Here is a 25,481-nt window from a genome sequence, read left to right on the forward strand (position 1 = left end):
CTTATACTTCTCAGCTATAACTGCACAGTCTACCCAAAAAACATATGCTGTAAACTAGCAGAAACTAGGTTCCTACTGCCATGAATGCTGTACCAAATACATCCTTTTTGTTAAAGAGAATGCAATCTGAAGGTGCAAGAATAAGATAAATGACAATAACTTTCACGTGCACTTGCAAAAGCATCTGCTAACCTTTCCAAACACAATAGACTTTCACCTTGATGTATTTGCATTGCTTGGAAAATTATCTGCTCTCCATTAAATTTAACATTAAATGGCCCAGTGGGTGTAATGAAGCAATAAAATAATAATAAAAAAAATCCCTACACTTGTAAATGTTTCCAGACCTACCCAAATATTTTATAATGAGCAGATAATCTGAAAAAACTATTACTTCTGTAAAAGTATAAATGATAATATTCAAATATAAGACCTAATTCCTCAAGCTTTTTTTAACACTGGTGTTTGTAGATGTGCATTTACAGGGAGGCAAAATGTACAATATTTTGTTTGATCTAGAAATCTTTTCCAAAGGGTAAGTGATTGAAGCACTAAAATTGCTCTTTTGCTCTTCTATGGTTCTTTTGTTTTAAAGGCCTTTTGTTAAAAAAATATCCACATAGCAACGCCCTAAAACAAAAGTATAACAAAAAGAGGGGGGAGATTGACCTATAACTTTTGGCTGTTTTTATATGTGGTAAGCATTGCTATTTCCTAGGGCCTGAGAGTATTTGAGAATTCAAATCATAGAACTCTGGCAATCTTGAGAAATTATCTTGCAAACTACAAGAAAATAATAATTTCTGAAATTGCTTATATAAAAAAAAATACAAAACACAAACTTCTGACATTCCTCCTGAATTGAAAAGAAAAAAAAAAAAAAATCTGAATTTTAGTAATCCCTTGCTTGTGACCTTTAATTTCCTCTTCTCCACTATGACTACATTTATTGCCAGTTTATTTTATTTTATTCAGTGTCTGATGGCTGCATTTTATATGCATAACAAAGGTTGTAGGGGATGAACTATCTGTCTCAAAATCATTATTTATTCTACAGTGTTTTTTGTGGGTGGTGGTGTCTTTTTTTAAGCAGAATTCCCACAGAGCTCATTCATGTGACTTGCCTTTTAATTCTTCTTCTGTTTCATTTTGTAGATGTATTTTCATCAGCATATTGCCAAAATACTTAACCACAGAAGGCGGGGAAAAAAAAAAAAAAAGTGACTTGTGTTTCTAAAGAGAGAACCTATGAACAAATTAGAAACAAACAGTAATTGAAACTTAAGGATGTTTTAAAAAGTGCCTACTTGGGTACAGTGGTAGCTAGTGGTTGTATTGGAATGTTAAGAACAGAACTTAATTGTCTGCAAAAATGAGTTGCTCATTATGTCCAAACAACTGTTCATGCCCTTGCTTTCTGCTGAGATATAAAGATTTGACTGGATATTTAGGTACTAGGAAAACTAAAGATTTTTAAGGTGGAATATGGCACTTACAGGCTATCTGGATGACAGGTTGTAGACTCATTTCACATCAGGGAGTTGATCCAGAGAGGCTGAGGGAGGTGATTTTTATTTACAAAATCAGAAGTAGTTCCAATACCTATAGAATTTCAGTAGTTCTACAGAAAAACTGGTGGTTGTTTTTTCCCTTTGCACATCCTTTTTTTCTTTACACATGTCTCTGGACCCTGCTAAATGGTCTAATTTATATGTCGCTCAGAGTTAATACCTTGAAAAATCTGCAATTTTTTCGTGACCTTTAAAACCTGTACTGACTGCCAGCCTTCTCAGAAATAATGCTAAAACCAAGGTTTTGTCTAGTAGAGGCAGTTTGAATTGCAATCGGACTCTCCTGTCCCTTCTGTTTGAGCCCAGCCAACTCAGAGTGCTGTTGACAGGAGCTTTGAGGCTGCGAGTGGAATTCCCAAATGTGGAAATCAAGAATATGGAAAAAATAATACACTTCAGGGTGCATGACAACAACAAATTAACTTGTTAGGCAGAGCCTTCATAGCTGTGCTAACTATGCCTTTTGCCATTTTAACTTCTGCCTTCTGTACAAGGTCTGGACACAAGACACTGCTGATGGAGAGGGAGGTGAGGCAATGCAAACAGCTTGCTTTACCTGCGTGGGAAGAGCATCCCTTGGGGCCTGGGTACCAGACACATAGCTGAACCCATGTCTTTATTTGGCCCTATTTTAGGCAGAAATCTTTGTCTTCACAAGGACTATCTCTGAAAATGGATTGAATAAAAAGCAAATGAGGGAGTTTTCATGGCTTGGCTCTGGCTGTAAGTCACCACAGTAGTGCTTCTCAGATTTTAGAAGCTGATGTTTGCAAATTAATTACTTGGCCTTTAAATAGTTCCAAACCACCCAAAGTGCTCCATTATGTTAGCACAGGCTTGAGAAATAGATATGTATTACTAGCTAATTGAATAACATATGGTGTTGATTAGTGCTTAGCTCTTTTTATAGAACTCAATTAAAAAAATGACTGCAGTATATTTTGAGACTATGAGATGTCTGTTGGTTGCTTCTGGCACGAGGGAACTGCTGAACCAAGAAATGATGAACTTTTTCTGTTTAGTTCATCTATAAGTTCCTTTAGGAACTCGTGGTGCATGTGGCTGTGACGGGAGATAGGCTGGAGTCTGTTCATTTGCTGCAGTATTGAAATGCAGCCTTTCCTGAAAGATTTAAGTGCTCTCCCGGCAAAACAAAACAAAAGCCCAGGCTTTTATTTTCTGCGCTATTGCTCAAGGTATACGAATATACAATGAGCCTATTTCAGATGGATAAAAATCTGCTCTTACAGGGTTCAGTTTGCAGAGATGCATTTCTTGGGAGGAGTCCCAGGACATAGACATTAAGTTATAAAGCCCTCCAACCCCAAATAACCTCCATCTCCTTCTGCCTCATCTCTCCTCCCTCCCGCAAGCAATAAACATGTGGGGAGAACCTGCTTTTATTTCTTTCAGTTGAAGCCATTTTTGCTCAAGAGATTATTTTCCTCTTAAACTTTGCAAAAATCACCTGAGACGATGATGATTATGATTTTCTTATTATTCACATGGATGACTGAAGTGGTATAACAGCTAGCAGCAGCGATCACGTTGGGAGGAGCTGGAAGGATATGGAGAAACAATAAACAGGAAAATAAGGTGTTTCTCTCCCTGACTTATCTTTTTTTTTTTTTTTTTTTTTCTCCTAAGCTACCTCTTCTACTGTGTTTTGTGTGGGTTTTTTTACCAAGAGAAAATTTGGTAAATAGTGGCTTCAAATGTGATGTGATGTGCACTCTATGAGACAGACAGCAACAAGAAATACTGACTTCTATCCGCAATTTTATCACTGACTAGTAATTTAGCTCTTGGGTGTATGACCTGACAAAGTCTTCCTTGCTTTTTAGAAGCAAGTGATGGTTATACTTGCAGTCCTAAAACTCTTAGTAGAAAAGCCTACCAACAGTGTAAAATTACTTAATGCATGTATTTTCCAGATTTTCACATCAGCTTTTATTGTGTTATATACTATTTTGTATTTAATTTTCCTGTGAAAGACAGCCAAATCTGAAAGACTTGGAACAAAGGAGGTCCTGAAAAATCAATTATTTTAAAAAAGCCTTTCCAATCCCAGTAGGTTCCCATTCCCCAGTAGCTCTTCCACTGAAATGACGTTCATTCATCCATTCAGAGAAAACAGATGAGTCCTGCAGCATATCCTGAAGGTTACTCAGGTCATTTGGGAGGGAGCTCCGTTTCAGAGATGCAATGCTTTCACCGTGAGTGCCCTTTCACTGTTTTCCCATTGTTTGTCCATCTCATTGTATGTTTGTAACTGCCACAGCAGCAACGTGTAAAATAGACCGTTCATGACCTGAATCACTCTCAAAACCAGGAGCAGGTGCAACCCTGATCAAAACTGGAAGGCTACAGTGTTGGAACCACATCATCCAGTGATAACGGGGGTGGAAGAATCAAAAGCTATTTTATTTTTGTATTCCTGATCCTTCCCCTGGGCTGTTCTGCCCCCTCCATCCATGTATAAAATAGGTGGCAATATAGATGTTCATTTTAAGCTTCTCCCAGGAACAATTTTCTAGAGCCAACATTTTATTCAGTAAGGTCAATCTAGAGGTTGCAAAGGCAAGTTAGCTGTCACTGGCTTCTTGGTAAAGGGGTCATAGGTAACCAATGCAGCAGGGATTTTTGAGTAACATAGGTGAATAGGAAGACTGTAGGCTACAGATATCCAGTTTTGGGGAGGGTCCTCTCACATATATCAGCTCACAGTGTGGAAGAGTTTCTTAAAAGGCTGACACAAAGGTCACCCTGCTACCATGACTGTCATCAACCAGTAACGTCCTATCACCTGAAAGATATAGCATCAAATTTATGAAGTTCAAAAAGATCGGAAGACTCCAGTCATTATCAGAGGGGTTTTTGTGTAGTGTGCTGATAACATTTGCCCAGGACGTGAAAACTGACAAGGTGATAATTAGAGAGAGGATCTTGATAAGTGATAATTTTTTTTTTTTATTTTTAATTTTTTTAAACATTGTTCTAGCAACAGTTTATTTGAAAACAACTGATATCTATTGATGTATGTTGTTATCTGTTGATATCTGAAAACCAACCTTTCTTTTTACTTGCCAAAGTTCAGTCCTTTTAATGTTTGAAGAGGCTATTATGGCAGGCAGACCTAGATTCATCCCATCTAACTTGAGATCTACAGCGTAGATATCTGCAAAGGAAGGGGAATGCATGTTTCTAAGAACAAAACACCCGAGTTTAGAATTTTAGTGTACTTCATAGTGAGATGACTCTTTCCATATCCCTGTTGGTGAGATTTACAGTGACTGCAGGGTCTAGGGGTGACTATCTGAGACACAAGCATCTGCATCTTTGGTGATTGCCACCTAAGTGCCTTTTTCCATTTTCACAGTTTTGGGATGAAATATTAGAAATCCCTGAATATTGTAATTGGTGGACTTTTGTCCTTAATGCCTTGTCTGTATTTTCTGTCCTTCAGCTATTACAGGCAAGGTATTTGTCGTAGCAACCTGTTGGGAAGTGGCCTCTTCCAAAGAGAGATTCTGTAGCATATACTGTGTCATTCATCAATGGCAAATGGTCTGTGTTGAGTACAACTGACTTACCTGCACAGCAGTCTCTTACTCCGGGTTTCGTATACTCCACTGGTCTCCTAAATGAACCCAATGTATTTGACTATTATGTATACAGCGTCTAAGACCCAGAGTTTGGGTTAGTTCCACACTGACAAGACAGTCTGGAAACAAAACAGCTAGTTGTAATACAAATGAGCAAAGTTTCCTTTCCATATCCTTGAATAGAACGCATGCTTTTGTCTTGTGTTTAAGAAGATAAAGATTGTTTCACAGGAGGGATGTAATTTCTAATCCCTTACATTCGAACACATTTCAGAAGAGAAATCCTCAGACAGTAGCTATGTTAGCTAAGCCAGCAAACACCACAAATTGTAGTTGTGCTGGTTTTCCACATGGGACAGTTTTCTACTTCACAAAGCTATAATGTCATGTAAAGTTCATTTTACTGATAAGCATCATTGAGCCAAAATTGAGTTCCGAGCTCCAGTGAAAATAAATGTAAGCATTTATCCACAGTGCTATTTAAATTGGCTTGAAATTTTGAGTTCTGGGTTACCTTGCTCATTCATTTCTAGTTCGCTGCACTCTTTCTTAGGGCTCCTAAAGGTTGAGAAGTTAGCTTTCTTTTGGCCGGGGGGGGGGGAGTTATCTGCAAAACTGATGACTGTTTATATGATATGCAACCAGTGCAGTCAAGATGAACTCTGTAATATAATGCCAGGGAAACAGGGTTTTCTTTTAATGGCTATCTATCTCCACATAGGATCAGCAGTTCAAACCAGTAAGATGTTGATAGCAATTAAAAATTGCTTTTAAGGTGAAGATTATGTTTTCTTCTAACCATATTCCATGTAACTTCCCAATAGAATAAACTAAGCATTCTTTCCCTTGCCATCACCAATCAAAATTGCTGCCTAAACATTTCATTCCAGAAAATAGAAGTATGCAATGATGCAGGCATGTGCAAGCATGAACTGAAAGTCTGTGTGCTGCTTTGCAAGACTTAGTCTGCATCTGCATTAGTTGAAACACTGGTGGATCTTCTACAAGATTTCACAAACTTGATTTTTTTTTTTTTTTTCCTTTTAAAATACTAGTTGGAGTGGTAAATTGTATTTTAAAAGTACCTCAGCAGGTCATATTCAGTTGGATATCTCCCCCTTCTTTATCCTTTGCAATCTTTATTTCCTTGTCCTTTAAGGAATATTGAGTAAGAAGGACTCAGAATGTTTTAATCCTAAACTGCTTCTGTTTTTCCAAAGTTTTTGTCTTCATGTTTGGGAGGTTTTTTTTCCTCAAACCTTTTGTGTCCAATCAACTGGCTTACAGTATCAGCTCAAGTGGTTTACACAGGTGTGTAATATGTTACCTTAGTCCTTTAGTAGTGCCATTACATGTTCAGAAATCACTGTGTATCTGTAAAGGAAATGGTGGCAGACTGTAGTGTAATATATATTCCTGAAACTTCTGTTTTCCTAATTGTCACCTAGTCTGCAGTTATAAATTATCCCTTTCTTCCTTCAGATTTGAGAGAGACATGGCAGTAGGCAAAAATGTATTGCAGCTCTAATGCCATCACAGCTTTCTAATAAAAGCACAAATCAAATGGTAGATGCTTGGATCATTTATTTCCAAAGTGTGATTTCCCTTATTATTTTACTCTGCCTTTATCTCGTGTGCATTTTATAATTTCTTTTTCTGGAATGAGATTCGAATGCAAGACAGAAGTATTCTATATGCCAAAAATAAGACTCTCATAGATTAGGCTGTGTTGATTGGAATATTAGAGGGATGTTATAACATGCTAATACAGTTTATTAGGCTGCCACCTTACCTGTGTAAATGTTTCAAAAGGAATTAGACATGTGTACACACAGTGTACGATGTTTGTTTAATTTACTATATTATATTTGCTTACAAAGCTATACATATTGGTTAGAAGATCTGTTTTATTATAGTAATCTCACACCTATATAACTAGCACTATAGGTCTAGAGATATATTGTACTTGTAATTTTAAATTCATACTGCTCTCTAGTGGGGAATGCTTTCAATGCAAAAGATTATATATATTAATGTACAGCATGTATATAAACTGGGATTTCTGAAAAGTTACTGTCATCTAGAGCAATTCAGTAAAACTAGTGCTATTATGTTAGCATTTTAATCCTTGTAATGCTTTGATTAAAGACTGAATTTCTTAATTTAAAAAATATTTTAGGTAGATGAATAACGCTCTCTTTGGAATGAACAATATTTCCAGAAAATTCCAGAAGGCTGAGAGGTTGATGGATTACTACTGCTTCCTCAGGAGAAACCTCCTGCTTCCATTAGGAGAAATATGCTATAGATCTGCTGTAGAAAAACCTCAGGTTTTCTCCTAAGCTTCCACAGTCTCATAATGTCTTATGGGACGGTTGTGATTTGTGTGTAAAAGTTCCTGTCATCACTCTTGGTATAATAGGTTTGATTTTAATAAATAACAACTTTTAGGCTGCTTCTTTTTTCTCTTTAATTTTTGCTTTGGAATTAATTGTTTAGCCTGCTTTCTCATCTCTTGCTTTAGACAGCTAAAATCCTAGATAAGAGAGTTGACCATACACAAAAGCTGAAGTAATAATACTGACTGAACTGGCTGAGTGAAGTTTTAAACTACAGCAAGTGCAGACCTCCTCTCAGAACTGGGTCTGTACTTTATTAAAGGATACAGAGTTTGGTTAGCATAAAAGAACACAATACTAATTAGATAGTAAGCAAATCTGAAAACTGAGATTGAAACTGTTTTGAATCTTGATAGGTTTTAGATTTGCATCTTCAGATAAATTTGTCTTTATGATTTGAGTGGGAAGCAGTAAATGTGTTTAAATCCTTGGGAGGGCCAGCCAAACATTTAGTTTATGAAATTTACAATATTTGAAGCGCTCTCAAGAATGATTTGCAGTATTTTAGTGTAATCAGACTCAAATCTGAAGGCTTGTTTAGACTTATTTTTAGATGCTGAACCTTGCCTGGATCTGGGATTAAAGGCATCTGTAGCCCATTTTCTTGTGTTGCTGCAATCATCTTTTTTGTCTCTAGGTTGACTGATCTGTTAGTTAAGAGACTAAATAGTATCATCGTATTTAAGGCTGCAGTAATTTTGTCACTCAAAGTACACATTAGATTCTTTGGCTAGACCTTCATTTATTCACTAAGTCTGGGAGGACAAGCAGTTTAAAGATTTATATGCTATATACAGGTCTCATCAAGATGCTAAGTTGGTATAACATTTTGAGCTCCTTAAATAGTAAATTAGGTTTGCAGTGCACAACGCACTTCTTCACCTGTGCCATTTCTGCTCACCTTTAATCACAGAAGCTCATGTTTACACTGGTTTCACTTGAAGTTCTGCAGATGGGATTACATTCTCACTTCTGTAATTGTTACAGCTTGGTATTGGCTGAATCTAAGTTAACTATCCTTGAATTATAGTCCTGGGAGGTTAAGATAAGAAACTAATAGAACATGTTTATTATTTGTCTTTGAACTATTTTGAACCAGACAAGTTATGACACTATTAGACTTGGGCTTGAAAGCATTCATAGGAAGTAGAGAGGGGATGACTAGGGGTTGCTAAATACCTAATTAATAAACTCGAGTGAGGTCTATGCATTTAAGCTTAGCTGACTAAAATATAGGGGGTTTATTTTTTTCTTCTGTTAATTGCAACACATCAAAATATATAAATATGGGAAACAGAAACTAACTCTCTTCCCCCCCCCCTTTTTTTTTCCAACTTGAAAAATGCATCTTGCATTTCTAAGTGCTAAAACAGCTAAGAATTTGTAGTGATTAGTCAAGTGCAGTATTTGAATGTAGGAGTGTATGTAATGGAATGTAACAATAGGTTGTTCATGTAGAGTTTCACTGACCTATTGATTGTATATTTTATATAAAAAAACATCAAAATGTGATAGTTATGGATTTAATCCTAGAGAGGATTATAAAATAGTTCTGCTGTAATAACTACTTGTATTTCTGTGGTGGATTGACCTTGTCTGGCTGCCTGCCAGATCCCCACCCAGCTGCTCTCGTACTCCCTTTCCACACCAAGACAGGGAGGGGGAAATAAGATGGAAAAACTTGTAGGCTGAGATAAAGACAGGGAGACCACTTACCGGTTACTGTCATGGGTAAAGTAGATTCAACTTGAGAAGAATTAATTTAATTTATTGCCAATTAAAATAGAGTAGGATAGTGAGAAACAAAGACAAAACACTAAAACACTTTGCCCCTCTGCACCCCCACCCCCTTCCGGGGCTTAACTTCACTCCTGACTCTTCTACACTACTATCTCATCCCTAAGCGGTGCAGGGGGACAGGGATTGGGGGTTGTGGTCAGTCCATATCACTTCCTCACTGCTGCACCTTCCTCCTCACACTGTTCCCCTGCCCCAGTGTGGGGTCCCTCGCATGGGATACAGTCCTTCATGAACTGCTGCAGTGGGGTTCCTTCCCATGGGCTGCAATTCTTGAAAAAGTGCTCCAGCATGGGTCCTTTCTATGGGGTACAGCCCTTCAGAAAAGGGCCGCTCCAGTGTGGGCTCCCCACGGGGTCACAGGTCTTGCCAGAAAGCCTAGTGCATGGGCTCCTTTCCATGGACCGCAGCCCCTGCCAGGAGCCTGCTCCTGAATGGGCTCTCCATGGGCTCCAGCTTCCTTCAGGGCATGTCCACTTGCTCCAGTGTTGGGTCCTCCACGGGCTGCAGGTGGATAACTGCTCCACCGTGGTCCTCCATGGGCTGCAGGGAGACAACCTGTGTCACTGTGGTCTTCACCATGAGCTGCAGGGGAATCTCTGCTCCAGTGCCTGGAGCACCTTCTCCCCCTTCTTTTCCACTGTCTACAGGGCTGTTTCTCTCACATTTTTTTTTCAGCTGCTGCACAGTGTTTTTACCCATTCTTAAATACGTTATCGCGGAGGTGCCACGCCCATGGCCGATGGGCTTAGCTTTGGGTGCTGGTGAGTCAGTTTTGGAGCCACCTGGAACTTTCTGTCCCCAGCATGGGACAGCCTTTGGCCTCATCCTGGAGAGGCTGCTCTGCAGTCCCCACTGCCACCACTTGAGCACCTGCATCCAACAGTTTCCCACTGAAGGTGACAGTTAAGATGTCATGAGCTTCATCTAGACCATGCTGAGATTTCTAACAGCATTTGTAAGGTTGCTTTTCATAGGATAATTCTTAAATAAAGTAAACTAACCAAGGGATAAGATAGAAATAATTTAAAAAAAAAAAAAAAAAAAAAAAAAAAGCCCTGTGACAGGTTAGTTCCAGTGATAGATTTAATAGTACCCCTGAACATTTAAAGCCATTCACCTGAGCGGCTGTGAAGTTACTCAAGTTACACAGCTGAACTAAAAAACACGAACAGAAAGCAAAACACATGAGCAGAAATATAGTGTTAAAATATGAAAATGCAAAGAACCTGCCTTTTGCTAGTTTACAGATGTAGAAATGTTGTGTATATGATTTTGTATTACTCATCAATTTTCCCTCTTTTTTTTTTTTTTTTTTTTTTTTGTCCCCCCCAGAAAATATGAAGAAGCCCTGGAGCCCTGATTTACCAGTTGATAACCACTCATACAATTCAGATTTCACATCCATCCCAGACAAGGAAGGTGAGAAAGAATTAGCACCTGATGGCACTGAAGAAAAGAAGGAAAGAGAAAAGAAACACACCAATTTCACTTTGTGTAATGTTTGTAACATTCAGCTGAACTCTGCTGCTCAGGCACAAATCCACTACAATGGCAAATCCCATCAGAAGAGGTTAAAACAGCTCAGCAATGGAAATCTCAAAAGCGATAATGGTAAACATTAAAATATATATACCTTTTGACATGTTTTGATCTGAGAATTGCAGCAATGTGCAGTAATGCTGATATATATGAGTCTAAACATTTTTTTTTTTTTTTATTCAGCCAACAAATCCTTTGAAGTTAAGGCAAAGGCGCTCGATGACTTCAGAGTGCTTGGGGTCATCCCTAGCATGAGCATCTGGCAAATAGACACTCTCTGTGTTGTTACAAGTGTTTTCATTTTATGTTTTGTTTACATGATGATGTTGATTCAGATTCTTTCTTATTCCATTTGCATTTTGATGGTTTTCAGCATAATCAGCGATATTTCGTATTTCACAGTCTACTAGAAAGGTTATACTTGTTAGGGGTTGGTTTGTTTTTAATGAACGTAAGGCGATTGCAAAATAAATTGAAACAAATACATTACACAGAACAAATACATTCCCAAACTCATTTCACTTTAGTTTGCTTATTCAGGGTTCAACGCATAGCTAGCATAAGTCTGTTTAAAGATCATGACTGAAGTCAAACAGAGATGGAACAAAGGTTATTTTGATTTTAATCGATTTCATTGACAGCTTTGGGAAAAGCATTTTTTAGTAGGTGGCCTGTTTTCCTATCATCAGAGTGAATTGTATGCCTCAAAGAAAAACATGTTTTTGGCTTTATGTACAAAAGTAGATCAGATAATGGAGGCAAATGATGGTCCCTGACAAGAAAAAACAGATTACTATGTTATAATTTCCTCAGTTTCATAACAGGTAGTGCTCAACTTTGCTGTATTATGGGTAGAGTTGTACTGTATTGTTCTATCTGCTTCTATGCACCACGTCACAGAAATGATGGTCTTAATATGATGTACTTAGGACTTGCAAACTTTCTTTCTTCAGACCACACACATTGCTTAATGTTTTGTGTCATGAGTTGCTTCCTGCCCCATCTGCAGAAGGATATGTAGAACACTAATCCTTAGACAGGACTTAAGAGGTATTTTAATAATCTGTGCTTTGTCCTGGCTTTGAGTTGTGAATAATATGGATATGTTGCTGAAGTGTGTGGGAGATGAGTGCTTTGCTATGTATGAGGTGTTGCTCATTTCCTTAAAATAAAAACAAACAAAAAAAACCCCCATAACACTGAACAACACAAATCATTTTGCCTTTAAGTGGCAGGACTGTAACGTTTGGCACTGTTCATAGTTCAGGCTTAGGAAGAATACCACTGCCATTAGTAGGAGCTGTGAAAATGCATAAAGAGAGATTGATTTCCTAATTGATTAGAAGTGCAATATGGTTATCCACAAATGCATTCTTTCTATAACCAAATAAACACGGTCTAATGTTAATGCTATCTTCAGTTAAGGTAAAATTGTGTTATCATTATTATTAGCACAACAATTTTGCTAATGATAGAAAGTTTTTTTCTGCAGTTCATTTTTCTGCTTTAATCCATGGTAATGAAAGAATTAGTAATTAAGCAATGCTGAAATTAGTGTCAAAGGGCTTCAATCGTGCTTCAACATATATATTCTAGAGAGGATCAAAGTAGTAGTATAGCGGCATGTTTATTATTTCCTCCTTAAAAGTATCCCAATGTCGTGTGTAGCTGCATCCATTTGTAGTCAGAAAACAGCTGATTGACCATCTAGCTCTTTCTTTCAAAGTGCAGTTATTTTGTGGGGTTGCCTGAAACTTGAGTCTTTTCAAATCTGGCAGATCTTTGAATATCATCAAAAGTAGTGCTCCACTGAAAGAATAATGTAGGGAAGAGCATAAGGAAGCGATTTTCCCATGTCACCAACCTTTGAGATTTCAATTTTTTTTTAAACTGAACATTATGAATGAAATAGAGACCAATATTAAATATCTCTTGCTAAAAGTTAGAACTGAATCAGAGCGGAATGTTTGAGTGACCACCCTCCCCGCACTTTGAACAGAGACCCTATTTGAGATCTCTTTTCTAAGTCAAGTAGAAATCGGAACCTGACAGACTTTCCACAATAATAGGTTTTGTCAAAACCAGTGTATCTGAAATATGGGCAATGTTTTTCGGATGAATTATTGTTTTGTTGATGAGACCCCAGCAACCTCAAGTGACATATGACCATGACTGAAAAAAATTATGACTTGACCCTTTCATTTTATCACTTGCACACAAATGACACTTTTTGAAGGTCACTGATATAACTGAAGTAACTGTTAAACATGTACAGTACTGTTTATTCAATGTAGGTCAGTAGGTTGCTTTATTTATGAGAATGGTATTTCGTGTGTGGAAGTCTGATTGTCGCAGAAGACAGCTGTTATGCTCAATGTCCAGGTTAATTGTCTAATCATTCTTGAGACTAAATTCTGCTGTAAATTAAAACTAAGTAAAGGCCCTGCTATATGAGATTGTCTTCTAAGGCTTCATCACCAGTAGTTATTCATTATATCTCATGTTGAATGAGTGAAGTACTTGCACTATGCACAAGAAAACCCAATTTCCAAATACTGCAATTCATGGACTGTACTATGGGTTGTATATGCCTTTGCAAAATTGTGTGCTCACTTGGAACTAACGTACATGGAAAGGCTGGGAAAAATATTGGAACTGTGACTTCTCCTTGTTTTGTTTCATCTCTGAATTATTCCCACAAAGCAGGATGGGTTTGTGTGTTTTATATCACGAGGGGTAATACAAATGGAAGATTGATTTATATGAAGCAACAGCCCATGTCTTGTTTCCAAACAATTTGCAATGGACTGCTGAACAGCGGTAGGGTTCAACTGTATTAGCATTTGACTGTGTAATTAAAGCTGTCATGCTATTGTCATCATCTTCAAACTGTGTGAAGGAGCTTTTATCTACTGGGCATAAATAACATAGTATGTTACTATACTTGAATATCTCTGCATAATTTCATGAGGTATGTTGCTTAGGTACAAAGCCTATTAACCTCTGCAAATATACAATTAATAAATAATGTGCATTGTGGGGTTAAAAGCAGCATTTCTTTGCTGCTCTATCAGTATCTGTACTGAATTTGAACAATTCACCAGATTTACTTTAAAAAATTTTGCTAGTTGCTTATTTGTCAGCTTGGCAGCTTTACAATATGACACTGACTTGGCGCCTTCCTGGGGCAGAGCAGCCTCAGAACAGCAGACAGCCAGAGTCACAAAAATGATGTGAACCCAATGTTTCTTGTGTCATTACTTGGTACGGTGATTTGTGATGACTTAAAAGGACATGGTGAGACATCAGCACTTCTGTTACTGAACTGCATGTGCTTGGGTGTAACACAATTTTCCACCTTCCTTCCTCCTAATACTTGCCTTTTATGTCACATAAAAAGACTTCTCACACTTTCCTCATTACATCCTATAATATATTCTTCTTGCTGGTGACTTTTTTGCCTTTCTGCTCTCCTACGTGCAGTAGCAAGGTGACAAACAAGTCAGTGGAGATTGTGAGTAAGTTTTGGAATTAAAAGAGGGTAAAATGCATTTCCTGTCTGGTCTGCCAACATTGCACCACTTCTCACAAAACCAGCCTGGATGCTTGTGGGAAGAGGTGACCTCTTGTGGGAAATTGTTTATTCTGACCAGCAGGAGTAAGACTCATGTTTCTACTAACAGAATGGAAAAATAACTGTGGATGGAAACGTATATCAGTACCAGTAAGAAAGCTGATATTACTAAGATTTTATGTAAACCAGAATTTCCCCTGGGCTTCCTTTTGTGTAAATTGCTGAATCATCGTGAGTGAATGAGGCATGGTTAGGACAAAAACTAAAACTGCTTTCCTCTGCAATAATTTTTCCAATACATTAGATAGCAAGTGGAAAAATAATGAAAGAGCTAAGAAATTCCCCAAAATTTTTAGAACTCCTTTCACTTTAAAAATTTGATTATTCTTTTGAAACACAGGAGCTAGTGAGGCATTTGGCAGTAGTTTCTCTATCTAGCTTGCTGAATTCATAACCCAGACAAAAGACTATCTAGTTTAGCAAGTTTCATTTACTTTCTTTTAAACTAAACCTGCCTACAACTTTTTTCAGTGAAATTTCATCTTAGTAAAATTTTATTGTACTGTGACTAAGGACAGTGAGTGGATGGAAGAAAGAAAGGGAAAAGATCAGAATAAAATATCCTTTTTTTTTATCCCTTGATAATTGCAAAAAGCAAACTTCTTAATTTAGCACTAGATATTAATTAAGAATGTGTAACATTTGATAGTTACAGTTACACTGAAATATATACTAAAATATGAGCAAAATCTGTTTCACACATTTTATTTTTTTTCCAGAAGATTCACCTAAACCACTTGCAGAGTCTCCTTCCTAGCACTTCTCTGTTGCTGGTTCTTTTCTTGTTCTGTGCTGCTGCTGCACTTTGTACCTCTGCTGTCATGTTTTTTGATCATGAAAACTAGCAGCTTTGGGGCAGACAGAATCTTACTTTAAGGTGGTAAACTACCAAGCTACAGCTTTCAGGGAAATGGTGTCACCTGCTCTTTGCATTGCATTAGTCTTCCTTTCAGAGAAAGAGGATTGTATAGGGCATTGAGGAATGGAGGAAATCTTCAGACAAAGTATGTCCTTCTTCAGAGGAGGGGATTTTCTGTTAGTTTCCTGGGAGACAAGAATTGTCAGATCAGCTTGAGATGTCTCTGGAAGTTGTGTCTCTAGCAGTGACCTGTAACAGGTTCTTCTCAAGATAAAGCAAGCAGGTGCACCATAACAAGTATTTTGCTGTTTTGTGGTTGCAAGCTTTTTTTTCTTATGTCATGTTCTGATGCAGAGCCTCATGGCCAGTTAACAGTAAATCCAATATGAGTTATCCTTTGGTTTTAAGGCTCTAGTTTGTGGGTTATAGATGCCATTATTTTTGTAAAGAAGCACAGCAGGTTCCTTCTGGGTATTCTGTAAAACCTTCCAAATGTCAAAGCTGGAGATCTCTGGACAAGTTAGATTGGCTGAGGGCAGTGTGTTGTCACTTCCACTGCTCCCAAATGTAAATCTTTCTTATTTCAAAGCACTTGTCTGTTTTCATCATGTTCCTATTCCAGTTAGTGAACTATTAACATAGTTTCTGCCTTTAAGAGTACTTTTGCAAGTAAGATATGCTTTTAAAGCACTACTTATGTTTGCAGAATTTTTTTTTATTATATTCAGAAAGGTAATACCCGCCATACATGACATCGTAGTTCAGCACAAAGTTTTATCACAAGGTAACTTGTGTATCATTGAATGAATTAAGCTTAAGAAAGAGCCAGCTCACACCAGCCGCATGCATGATGTTCGTCTTTCCCCACAGTTGGATCCACTTGGCTTTGTGAGTATACAAGAAATAATGGATGGATGGTAATTGTGGACAAACTCTTTACATGTGTGCAAATATCCATTGTCGACTTGCTATAGTTAGCTGACTGCTACCTATTACAAATAAATACAAAGGGACGTTACTAAATTTTAATACAGACTAATCATAGGTAAACCCTAGCGTTGTAACAAGTTGTGGAGAGGCTGGGGAGAAAGTTTCATGAGTGCACGTGGAGTAACTTCAATAATGCCATGCAGTCACAAAGGTAACATATATTTTAGCAATCCTCAAAACATTCTTTTGGATTTGGGAAGGAGACTTTCTTGGTAGTTAAACAATTTTTCATGTAGTGTATCTGGTAATTGGTCTACTGAATAGCATTACAATGAAAAAAATTATAGGAGCCTGGAAAACTGTGTTTATTAATTAATCATAATTCTTCAGAAGCTGGGGGATAAGTAGAAATTTATCGCTAAATATGCTTAAAGTATTTTTGAAGTTCCTTATTGTTCATCAAGTGCACTTAGGAATGTGTTTATGTCCTTTGTCGAAGTATGGTTTCGGTCTCAACTGGCAAATTCCTTTCTTTTCTACTATCTTAGGTTGCAACTGAATAAAACCTGCTGTGGCAGTTTATTATGAGTCAAACCATTTAAGGTATATAGAGTCTCAACTATGAAGAACATCTGCCCAGGGTCTAAACAAGCCTCTGACTGCAGGTTGAAAGAGAATATAAGACTGTACAAGTTATCTTTTAATATCCCCAGCTGTATAGAGTGCCCTCCTTTTGGGTACCATCTCCAAAGCAAGACGCTTAGCAAGTTGTCTCCATCCATAGGACATGGATGTTTGTCCATGAGAAATTCTACAACAGTGTCAGACAACTGAAACAAGTTCAAAAGTGGGTCCTTACTTTGCTGCCTTCTAGCAAACCTGGATAGGGTTTCTGATTGCTATGCTAAGGCATGGCTGAGGTACTGAAAGGTGTCTTCAACAGCACGCAAAGGCTGCTGTTATATGCAGGTTAGAGGGTGAAAATCTTCACCCATTGTGTACCTCCATGGTACGTTTAATCCTCTTCCATACTCACAGTTCTTACTCTGTATGTTCCAAACGTTGTTCTCACAGTTCGCTTGTCTTTTTTAGACACGTATGGCCTCATGTCTTCAGGACTTTGCTGCTCCTAGATGTACAACACTTTTTCTTCTATGTTGAAAAATAACTGCCCTTTAAGTCCTAAAATCTGTGCTTAAAATACGCTTGCAAAAAGCAGGAAAGCTAACTGTTATCTTGCTCTCTTTGCACCTCTGCTTAACATCAGCATAGCCTCTTTTTAATCACTTTTGGTTTGTGGTTTTTTTCTTTTCTTTTTTTTTTTCGTTCTTGTATGGCTTCAGGCTAGAACCTGCCATACAGCCTATTTATCTGAACTGGTTTGTCTCTCAATTTTAAAATTAATACTGTTTTAGGTAAGTGTTGTCTTAATGTTTTATGCTGTAGCAGGAATATCGATAATCAATACTAAATCAGCTGTGTAAGGTTCAGTTACTCTGGGAGCAGTCTGTGTCCATCTGTGTTGTTTCTGAACTGTGCTAAAATGTTGGTCTGCCATTCTTTGCTTCTCCCTGAGTGTGGCACCAGTCTCATTTCTGAGAACGCTGGCATTTGATCTCTACTTGCATGTACAGCGAACTGTTGAAACCTGTTTTGCAGGATCTCCATTTAGTTCTGCTTATATCACTAGGTCCAATATAGATTATGATGACCATGGCTTCCTTCCAGACCTTCTCAGTAACTTGTCTTCTTTTAATATGATGTTGGTGGTTTTTTTTTTTTTTTCCTGCACTGGCATCTGGTAGGCAACAAATCTTTTATGAGTCATGACAGCACACTAAGTTTATCAACATTTCCTGGTATTAATTTCCCGAGAGCTAGCTTTTCCCATATTCACTTATTTTTTTTTATTTCCAATATAGGTCTATATTCCTCAGTGAGGCTGTAAAAGGACAAGTTTGTACCTCTCATGTGGCATTAATTTTTTAATTTTTAGGATATCACAGAATTCAAGCAGAATTTTTGAGCTATATCTGAGTATAAGAAAAATAAAGCAGATATCATCAAATGTGATACACACTTCAGTAACGCTGACTTTCTTATTTATGGCTTTTTATTGTTCTGATTCAAAATATACTGTCTTCCTGATAGTCATGTCACTGAAATCTTTAGTTAATTTTTTATTCTTTGACATGTTTCACAGTAGGAGGAAATATATCTCGAGATCAGAGTTTCAAGACCAACTCCAATGAAATTAATTACAAACTCCTGTTAATCTCAAGAGAAGGAGGCAAGTTCCTCACTCTGTTGAGGAACTTAATGTTAGCATACATTTATGCCACTTCAGTTTACATCATCGAGGAAGCACCAATTCTAATCTACAGTTCACACTACTGCTGTGGGAGTGAGTTAATCTGTGTCGTGTCTTTCCTTTGTTTCTCACATTAATGCTTATAGGTTAGCCTGGCTGGAGTCCCCATGCAGACAGCATTGTAGATATATAGACCTAATCAAGATTTCCCCCCCAGTTTTTCCATATATATGAAGTTAGAGAGCTGGAAAGATACACTAATTGTAAGCAAAGCAGCTCACTTACTAAACTAATTCTTTGTTCTATAATCAAAACTAAAATTCTTCCCTAGACACTTTATGTCAAGGTAATATGTCTTTAAATGCAAGCCTCCCTAGTGGGGATGGTATATAATTTATTATATGGAATATAACATGAGTGCGTGACTTTTTGACTATAAATGTAATATTGAATGTTTCTTTTTACAGGCTTTAGCAGCATAATGACTATTAGACTAAAACCAAAACCAAGACATAGTCTCCTTCTGTGCTGGATCCCACAATGTTGTAGAAGAAAAAATAAAAGTTAATGAAGAATAATTTTGTGATCAAACATTTTGTGAGCTTTAAGCAATTTCATTCATAGCTAAGTACAGTGAAAGTAAAACTGGAAATGTCAGAATGACTCACTTTGGTGTTTCTGAGTGCAGTTGGTTAGCAATTTTGTCAAAGATTTTTTTTTATTATTATTATTATTATTATGTTTTTTTATTTGATCATGAAACTGAAGAAAACCAATGATTACATGGCCATAGTTCTGACTGCACTTAGGTCCATTTTCCTCACTTTTGATTCAGTCATGTTACTAATCATAAAACTTTTGTATAGTAAACCACAGATGGATGCATATGCATAGCTGTCATTCTCAGTAAACTTCCAATTTCAATGCTGCCTTTTTCTTCTTTTGCTGTTGAAAAATAGTATCTTTAATGTTTCTTTTTTCCTAGAAGAGGCAGCAAAACTCTACTGATAAAATTACACCATTCTTCTTACCAAAGGTAGTTGAGACAAGGATCATAGACAAACGTAGTCAAATCAAATTGAAATACTACCAGGGATGTCCCTCAGCTCAGTAGTAATATCTGCTACTCTGAAGTGTCTTTCCTATGTGATATATTAAAAATTAAAAGTCTTTAAAAGAAGCAGTTCACCTTTTTGGAGTAGTGTCTAACCTCACACCCATAGGGCATTAGGGTCAAGCTTGTAGGAATTTTTCTTGTGGAATTGTATACTGGGAAAGTTTTCAGTGACAAGCAGGATAGTACGTTTTAAAGGGATCTATATGGGAGGAATGTAAAATAGTGATGCCTGGAAAAAGGTAAATGTTACTCCCATCTTCAGAAAAGACAAGAACTAGAAGCCAGTCAGTCAATTATCAGTGGTGAACAAGTTTATGGAGCAAGTCTTTCTGAAAGCCATTTGCAGGCACATGAAGTAGAGGAACGTGATTTGGAACAGCCAGCACAGATTTACATCCAGACTTTGTAAGACCAACCTGATTACCTTCTATGGTGAAATGACTGGTTCTATGAACATGGGAATGTAATTTTCTGACTTAAGAAAGGCGTACATCATGGTCTCCCATAGGATCATTGTAGCCAAACTGGTGCAATATGGGATGGATGAGTGGAGAACAAAGTAGATTAGAGGCTAGCCAAACTATCAGGTTCAAAGTATAATGATCAACCTTTCACAGTCTAACAGGCAGATGATTGGTTATGGGACTCCCCAAAGATGGATAGTGAGGCCAATGCTGTTTAACGTCTTCATTAGTGACCCTGGTGATAGGATGGAGTGCACACTTGCCAAATCTGCAGATGACACTAAACATGGTGAAATCATTAGTATGATGGAATGCAAAGCTACCATTCACAGGAACCTCAGCAAGATCAGGAGTGCCCCAGCAGTAACCTCATGGAGTTCAACAGATGCAAAAACGTGAAGTCCTGCACCTGGAACACACACAAGTACAGGCTGGGGACTGACTGGCTGGAGAGCATCTTTGCGAAGAAGGACCTGGGTGTCCTCATGGGCAACAAGTTGAGCATGATTCATGAGCTTTTGTAGAGGTGAAGGCTTAACTGCACACTGGGCTGCATTTGCAGAAGGGTAAGTAGTAGTTTGAGGGAAGTGATTACTATCCACTCTGCGCTTTTGAGATCATATGTGGAGTACTGTGCCCAGTTTTGCGGCCCCAGTGCCAGAGAGACATCAACAAAAGGGAGTGAGTCTGGAGGAGCATCACTAGGATGGTCAGATTGCTGGAGCACATGACTCATGAAGAGAAGTTGACAAAGCTGTTTTTGTTTACTGTGAAGAAAAGAAGGGCTAATGGGGGATCCTCTTGCAGTCTTCAACTTCCTAGAGGGATTTTAGAGAGAAGATGGGTGTGTACAGTGAAAGGGCAAGAGAGGATAGTCACAAGTTGCAGCAAGGGAAATTCTGATTAGATATATGGAAAAAAGCATTCAGAACTTCACTGTAAAAATGCATAAGCACTGGAATAAGTTGCCCAGAGAAGCTGTGGAAATTATTCTCTGGAGATTTTAAGAACTCAACCTTATCTAGCCTTGAAGTTAGTTCTGCTTTGAGTAGGAGGTTGGGTAAAGTGAATTCCAGAGATCCCTTTCCACCTGAATTACTCTAAGGTTCTGTAGAAAATACACTGGGAAAACTTCAGTTTTAAAGATTCAGGGGCCTACTTGCTTAATTTACATCAGGAGCAAGATATATACAGCCAAAGGCTTGGATTTTTCTTCATAGCTGTGTGTTTAAAAAGAAAAAAACGCCAAGAAAACTCCACTCTGAATGTCAAGTTGCTGATGTTATTTGACAGAAGCAAGACAAATACAGTAAAATCTGTATTCTTAGAAAGGCTTTGAGATGTAAAACAAACTGTTGAAGCCTTTTTTAGTATTTTTATTTTTTCATCAAATTGCCTGTAGCATGTAGTCAGAACTGCTGTTGATGCATGTTACAGTCTATCTTGTTAAAGATTATCAAAATATAATTCTTGTCCTCTAAAAGAGGAAATCTAGGAACAAAGCTAGTAGTATACATGGATCTTGCTTTTAGACCTTTCTTATGTTGTTAGTGGTGAAAGAGGGAAGAACAGATGCTACAGGATGCAGTAACAACAGGTACCATGTTGTTCAATGATGTATTAAGACAGACTTGGTCTTCATTGCAGGCCAATATTCATAGCTATCCAAACTTATTTTTCTTAAAATACATTAACTTTTAATGTAAACCATTGAAGATGTCAAAGTAGACCCTGCCATGTAAACACTGGAGTGATCAAACAGCTCATTTAAAAAATTATCCAATAATTGATATTGAATTTGTTTGTGGTTTTTTGGGTTTGTGTGTTGTGTTTTTTTTTTTTCCTCACAGATCATATCTCATAATGAAATTAAATTACAATTAATTAAAAAGTAATTTTTGTATGTTGAGGGAAACATGTAGATCTCTATTTAGAATTGTCATTGTAATCTAGTATCAAAAATACCACACATCAGTAACAGAGTATTCCCAGTGTTTTAAAATCTTGAAATGTGTAAGAAAAAAACATTGCCATAATAATTCACTGTGTTTTATTTGATTTTATCACTGACTCTTTCAATGTCAGTGACCCTTGTCACAAACTGATGAAATATGCTTGAGAAAGCCAAAGAAAAGATCCTAAAACTGCCAAGCTTTGAAAAATATGTATTATTCAGAATTGCAGTGTTGGCATTTAAAGACTTACTACTGTGAAATAAACTGTTTCAAGAACAGTGGCAAGCCTCTCTGGTCTTACGAACACTCCATATTAAAAGACTGTGGAAACAAACAATGCTACAGCTAAAGAAAGAACAATTAAATAGGTTTACAGCTGGCATAGAAGTCTCAGTACTATTCAACAAGGAAACATTTTAATTTTACCAGCAATTTATTTTTTGCAAGCCAGAAGAGTTTATTTCAACTGATTGACTCTCTTAATTTTATCTCTGTGAGACTGGACGTATGCGTAAATAGTTATAAATTACTTTGTCTTTTAGTGCAGGCTGAAAGTTTGGACTGTAGGATAGTTTAATCTGTTATATACCTGTAAATCTGTTATGGGGGAAATAATCTGCTGCTTTTGTGATTCCCTTGTTACTGCACACAGGCCATCCTACAAAATCCATTGACCACATTAATAGATTAATCGAGAGTCAGGTTAAATTTGAATATGTGTGCTTCTGAGTACAGCAATTATATATTCGTACAGTGATTATATATTCATACACTCATATATGCACACACACAAAAATCATGGCACAGTTTATTCTTAGTCTGCATAGAAATATGTTAGCTCTTGGCCTAGTTTGGAAGAAAATTCCAGTGCTGTGCTTTATAGGGAGTGCACTTGTGCAACATCTCCCTATTTGCTCGGAGTCAGTTCTGTGTAGTAGTCAGCAGCTAGTTAGTTTTTTTAATCTTTGAAAATTGTAGTGGATCTTTTTTGCTGAAGAGCTGCAATAATTTCTCTTTGAAAGGAATCTTCCAGACAGTATGTGTTTATTTTGTCAAATCAGAAGTCATATTGATATGTTTTCAAGTGAACATCAGGACGAATAAAGCTTCCCAATCCTTAATGGCTCTGGAAAGCTGAGTTGCATTTCTTCTAATTCAGCTTTATTCACTGATGCTGCAAATTTTATAGTCCAGAGAACCTGCTCTTACACAGTATTGCGTAAGTTTTTTTTCCCTTTCTTAAATCGTTGTATTTTTCTATTCAATACACTCAAGAAAGCCTCTCGCACTTTAGTATTCATATTACGCTATGACAGATGTAAACCAATACTTAACATGAGTAGGTGCTATTACTTTTGACAGATCTCTAGGAGTATGTTAGCTGTTGGTAGAATTACTGAAACATCATGTCTTTATGCAAGAATTTTTTTTTTTTTCTTCACTGGGAATATGAGGTGGTAGTACTGTTCAGTACTATTAAGATATCCCTGGTATATTTTGGTAACAACATATATCCCTTCCTATATCCGCTCTTTTTTATTTTCTTTGGAGAATTATCTTCATAATATTACTTTTTTCTTTTGCCAGCTAACTGTGGATATTTTATTAAGTGTCATCATAGAAAGCTTGAGTAATCAAGCTTAGCTGATCCCCAAAGTTACCCAGAGAGTTGTCACCATGACTTACTGTTTGTGGATACCCAAAGGATTTCTGGTTAATGTGTTCTGACAGAGCTTTCCATGCTCTGCAGTTCACCTGCTATAGATGTGATGCCATTAAAACGTGGTGGCTGAGGCAGCATGTGCAAACACAAAGTGGCAGGACTGGTGAGTTTATAGTGCAGTTTCTGAAGACAAGGGGATGGAAATCAAATGATATCTGCTTCATCCTTTATGTTCCTTTGATAATAAAGCATTTCACAACATTCTTGAGACCAAAGCAGACAGGAATATGTACACAAAACACAGCATGGATTTTGAAATGTGCTCAATTTGTTTATTTTGTGTACAAAGTGAGGTGCCTAAGGCTCCTTTTCTCTTGACATTGTGTAAGGTTGAGAGCCACCCACTGTGACCCAAAGAAGCCCTACGGGAAAGGCAGGATATTACCCATACTGAGGGCAGTAATCAGGCCAACAGCAGCTTCCTGCTAGACCATTTCGCTGTAACAATATGTGAGGTTAGACTCATACTGTTTAATCTCATAGAAAACTTTAGAAGGCCTTGGTTCCCATGGAGAAGCTCGCTCTCTGGTAGTAAAATGCCCTTCACAACCCCCTGTGAACAGTGGCACAAACCCCTGAACAAACTTACTTTTATGCAGGATAAAAGGGGATCAATGCTGCAGCTTGAGGAGACTGACTAATGAGGGGATAGTAGGATTCAGATAGGGCTAGGTCAGTGTTTTTTCATGATTTAGTGGGAAAATCAGGCATGAAAATTCATTTTTCTAGGATGGGATTAACTTGCAGAGGTAAATACAAATGTAGAAAATTATTAGAATGAGTAAATGAACAACTGTGGGGAAGCCTATGGGATAGGGGAGGGAACTGTTTGCCTTGTATGTCAAAGTAATTGAAAACCTGACAGAACATAAAATATTTTTTGCTTCCTGACCATCTTGAAGTGATTAAGGAAATTACCATAAATTTTCATAGATTTTATATTTCACATTCACTTGAATGCCTGGTGCATATATTTTCTACTCAGATGGTGGGCTCCTTCTGCCAGGTGCCGGCAGGTTGGTGTAAATTATCCAGCAGAAGTTAGAATGTTCTTTCATTGCAAGCTGACAAAGTGAGAGACCTATGCAAAAACCCAATACTCTCCCCAGCCCTACCGCCCTCTCATGTCTTCCTCCTCCTTCTTCAAGAAACCCTAAGAAAAGCATTCATAGTCCTTATCTGAGGAAAACTTAAGTGCTTGTCTGAGAACTGCTTGATTTTGAGCAGGGAAAATTCTTCAAAGTTAAACAGTAGCATTTCTCAGCTTTTTGAATCTACCTGGTACTTTGATTTTCTGCCTTTTTTATAATACAGAGTTTAAAAACGTGTTCATTCTACACAAAAACAAAGATGAAGTTCTTAATAACTGGAACTATGTTTCAAGAAAATCCACTTCTGCATTGTATTTTTTACTCCATATAAATACTATCAAGAAGATACAATGCAAAAAACCCTTTCTGCCTGGCTCAGCACAAGAAGGATTTATCCCAATTTAGATAACACATTATCTGAACGCGTTGAAGTGCTCGGCAATGAATCACACATTTCCTCTGAGGAATCCAGGTTTCCTTGCA

The 25,481-nt window shown here is 37.4% G+C and overlaps 1 protein-coding gene across 1 annotated transcript in view; it reads left to right on the forward strand.

Moving 5' to 3' along the window:
• The window catches only part of ZNF385D (zinc finger protein 385D), a gene marked incomplete at both ends in the record, with an annotated part of 431,343 nt that overhangs the window by 77,167 nt on the left and 328,695 nt on the right, over positions 1 to 25,481 (forward strand). The window contains one exon of the mRNA XM_082321537.1: positions 10,708 to 10,986. Within this exon, the coding sequence (XP_082177663.1) occupies positions 10,708 to 10,986 (279 nt within the window). The remainder of the gene's footprint in view (positions 1 to 10,707; positions 10,987 to 25,481) is intronic.

The sequence above is a fragment of the Platalea leucorodia genome (assembly GCF_965183815.1).
Source record: "Platalea leucorodia genome assembly, chromosome: 1".
Taxonomy (NCBI): Eukaryota; Metazoa; Chordata; class Aves; order Pelecaniformes; family Threskiornithidae; genus Platalea; species Platalea leucorodia.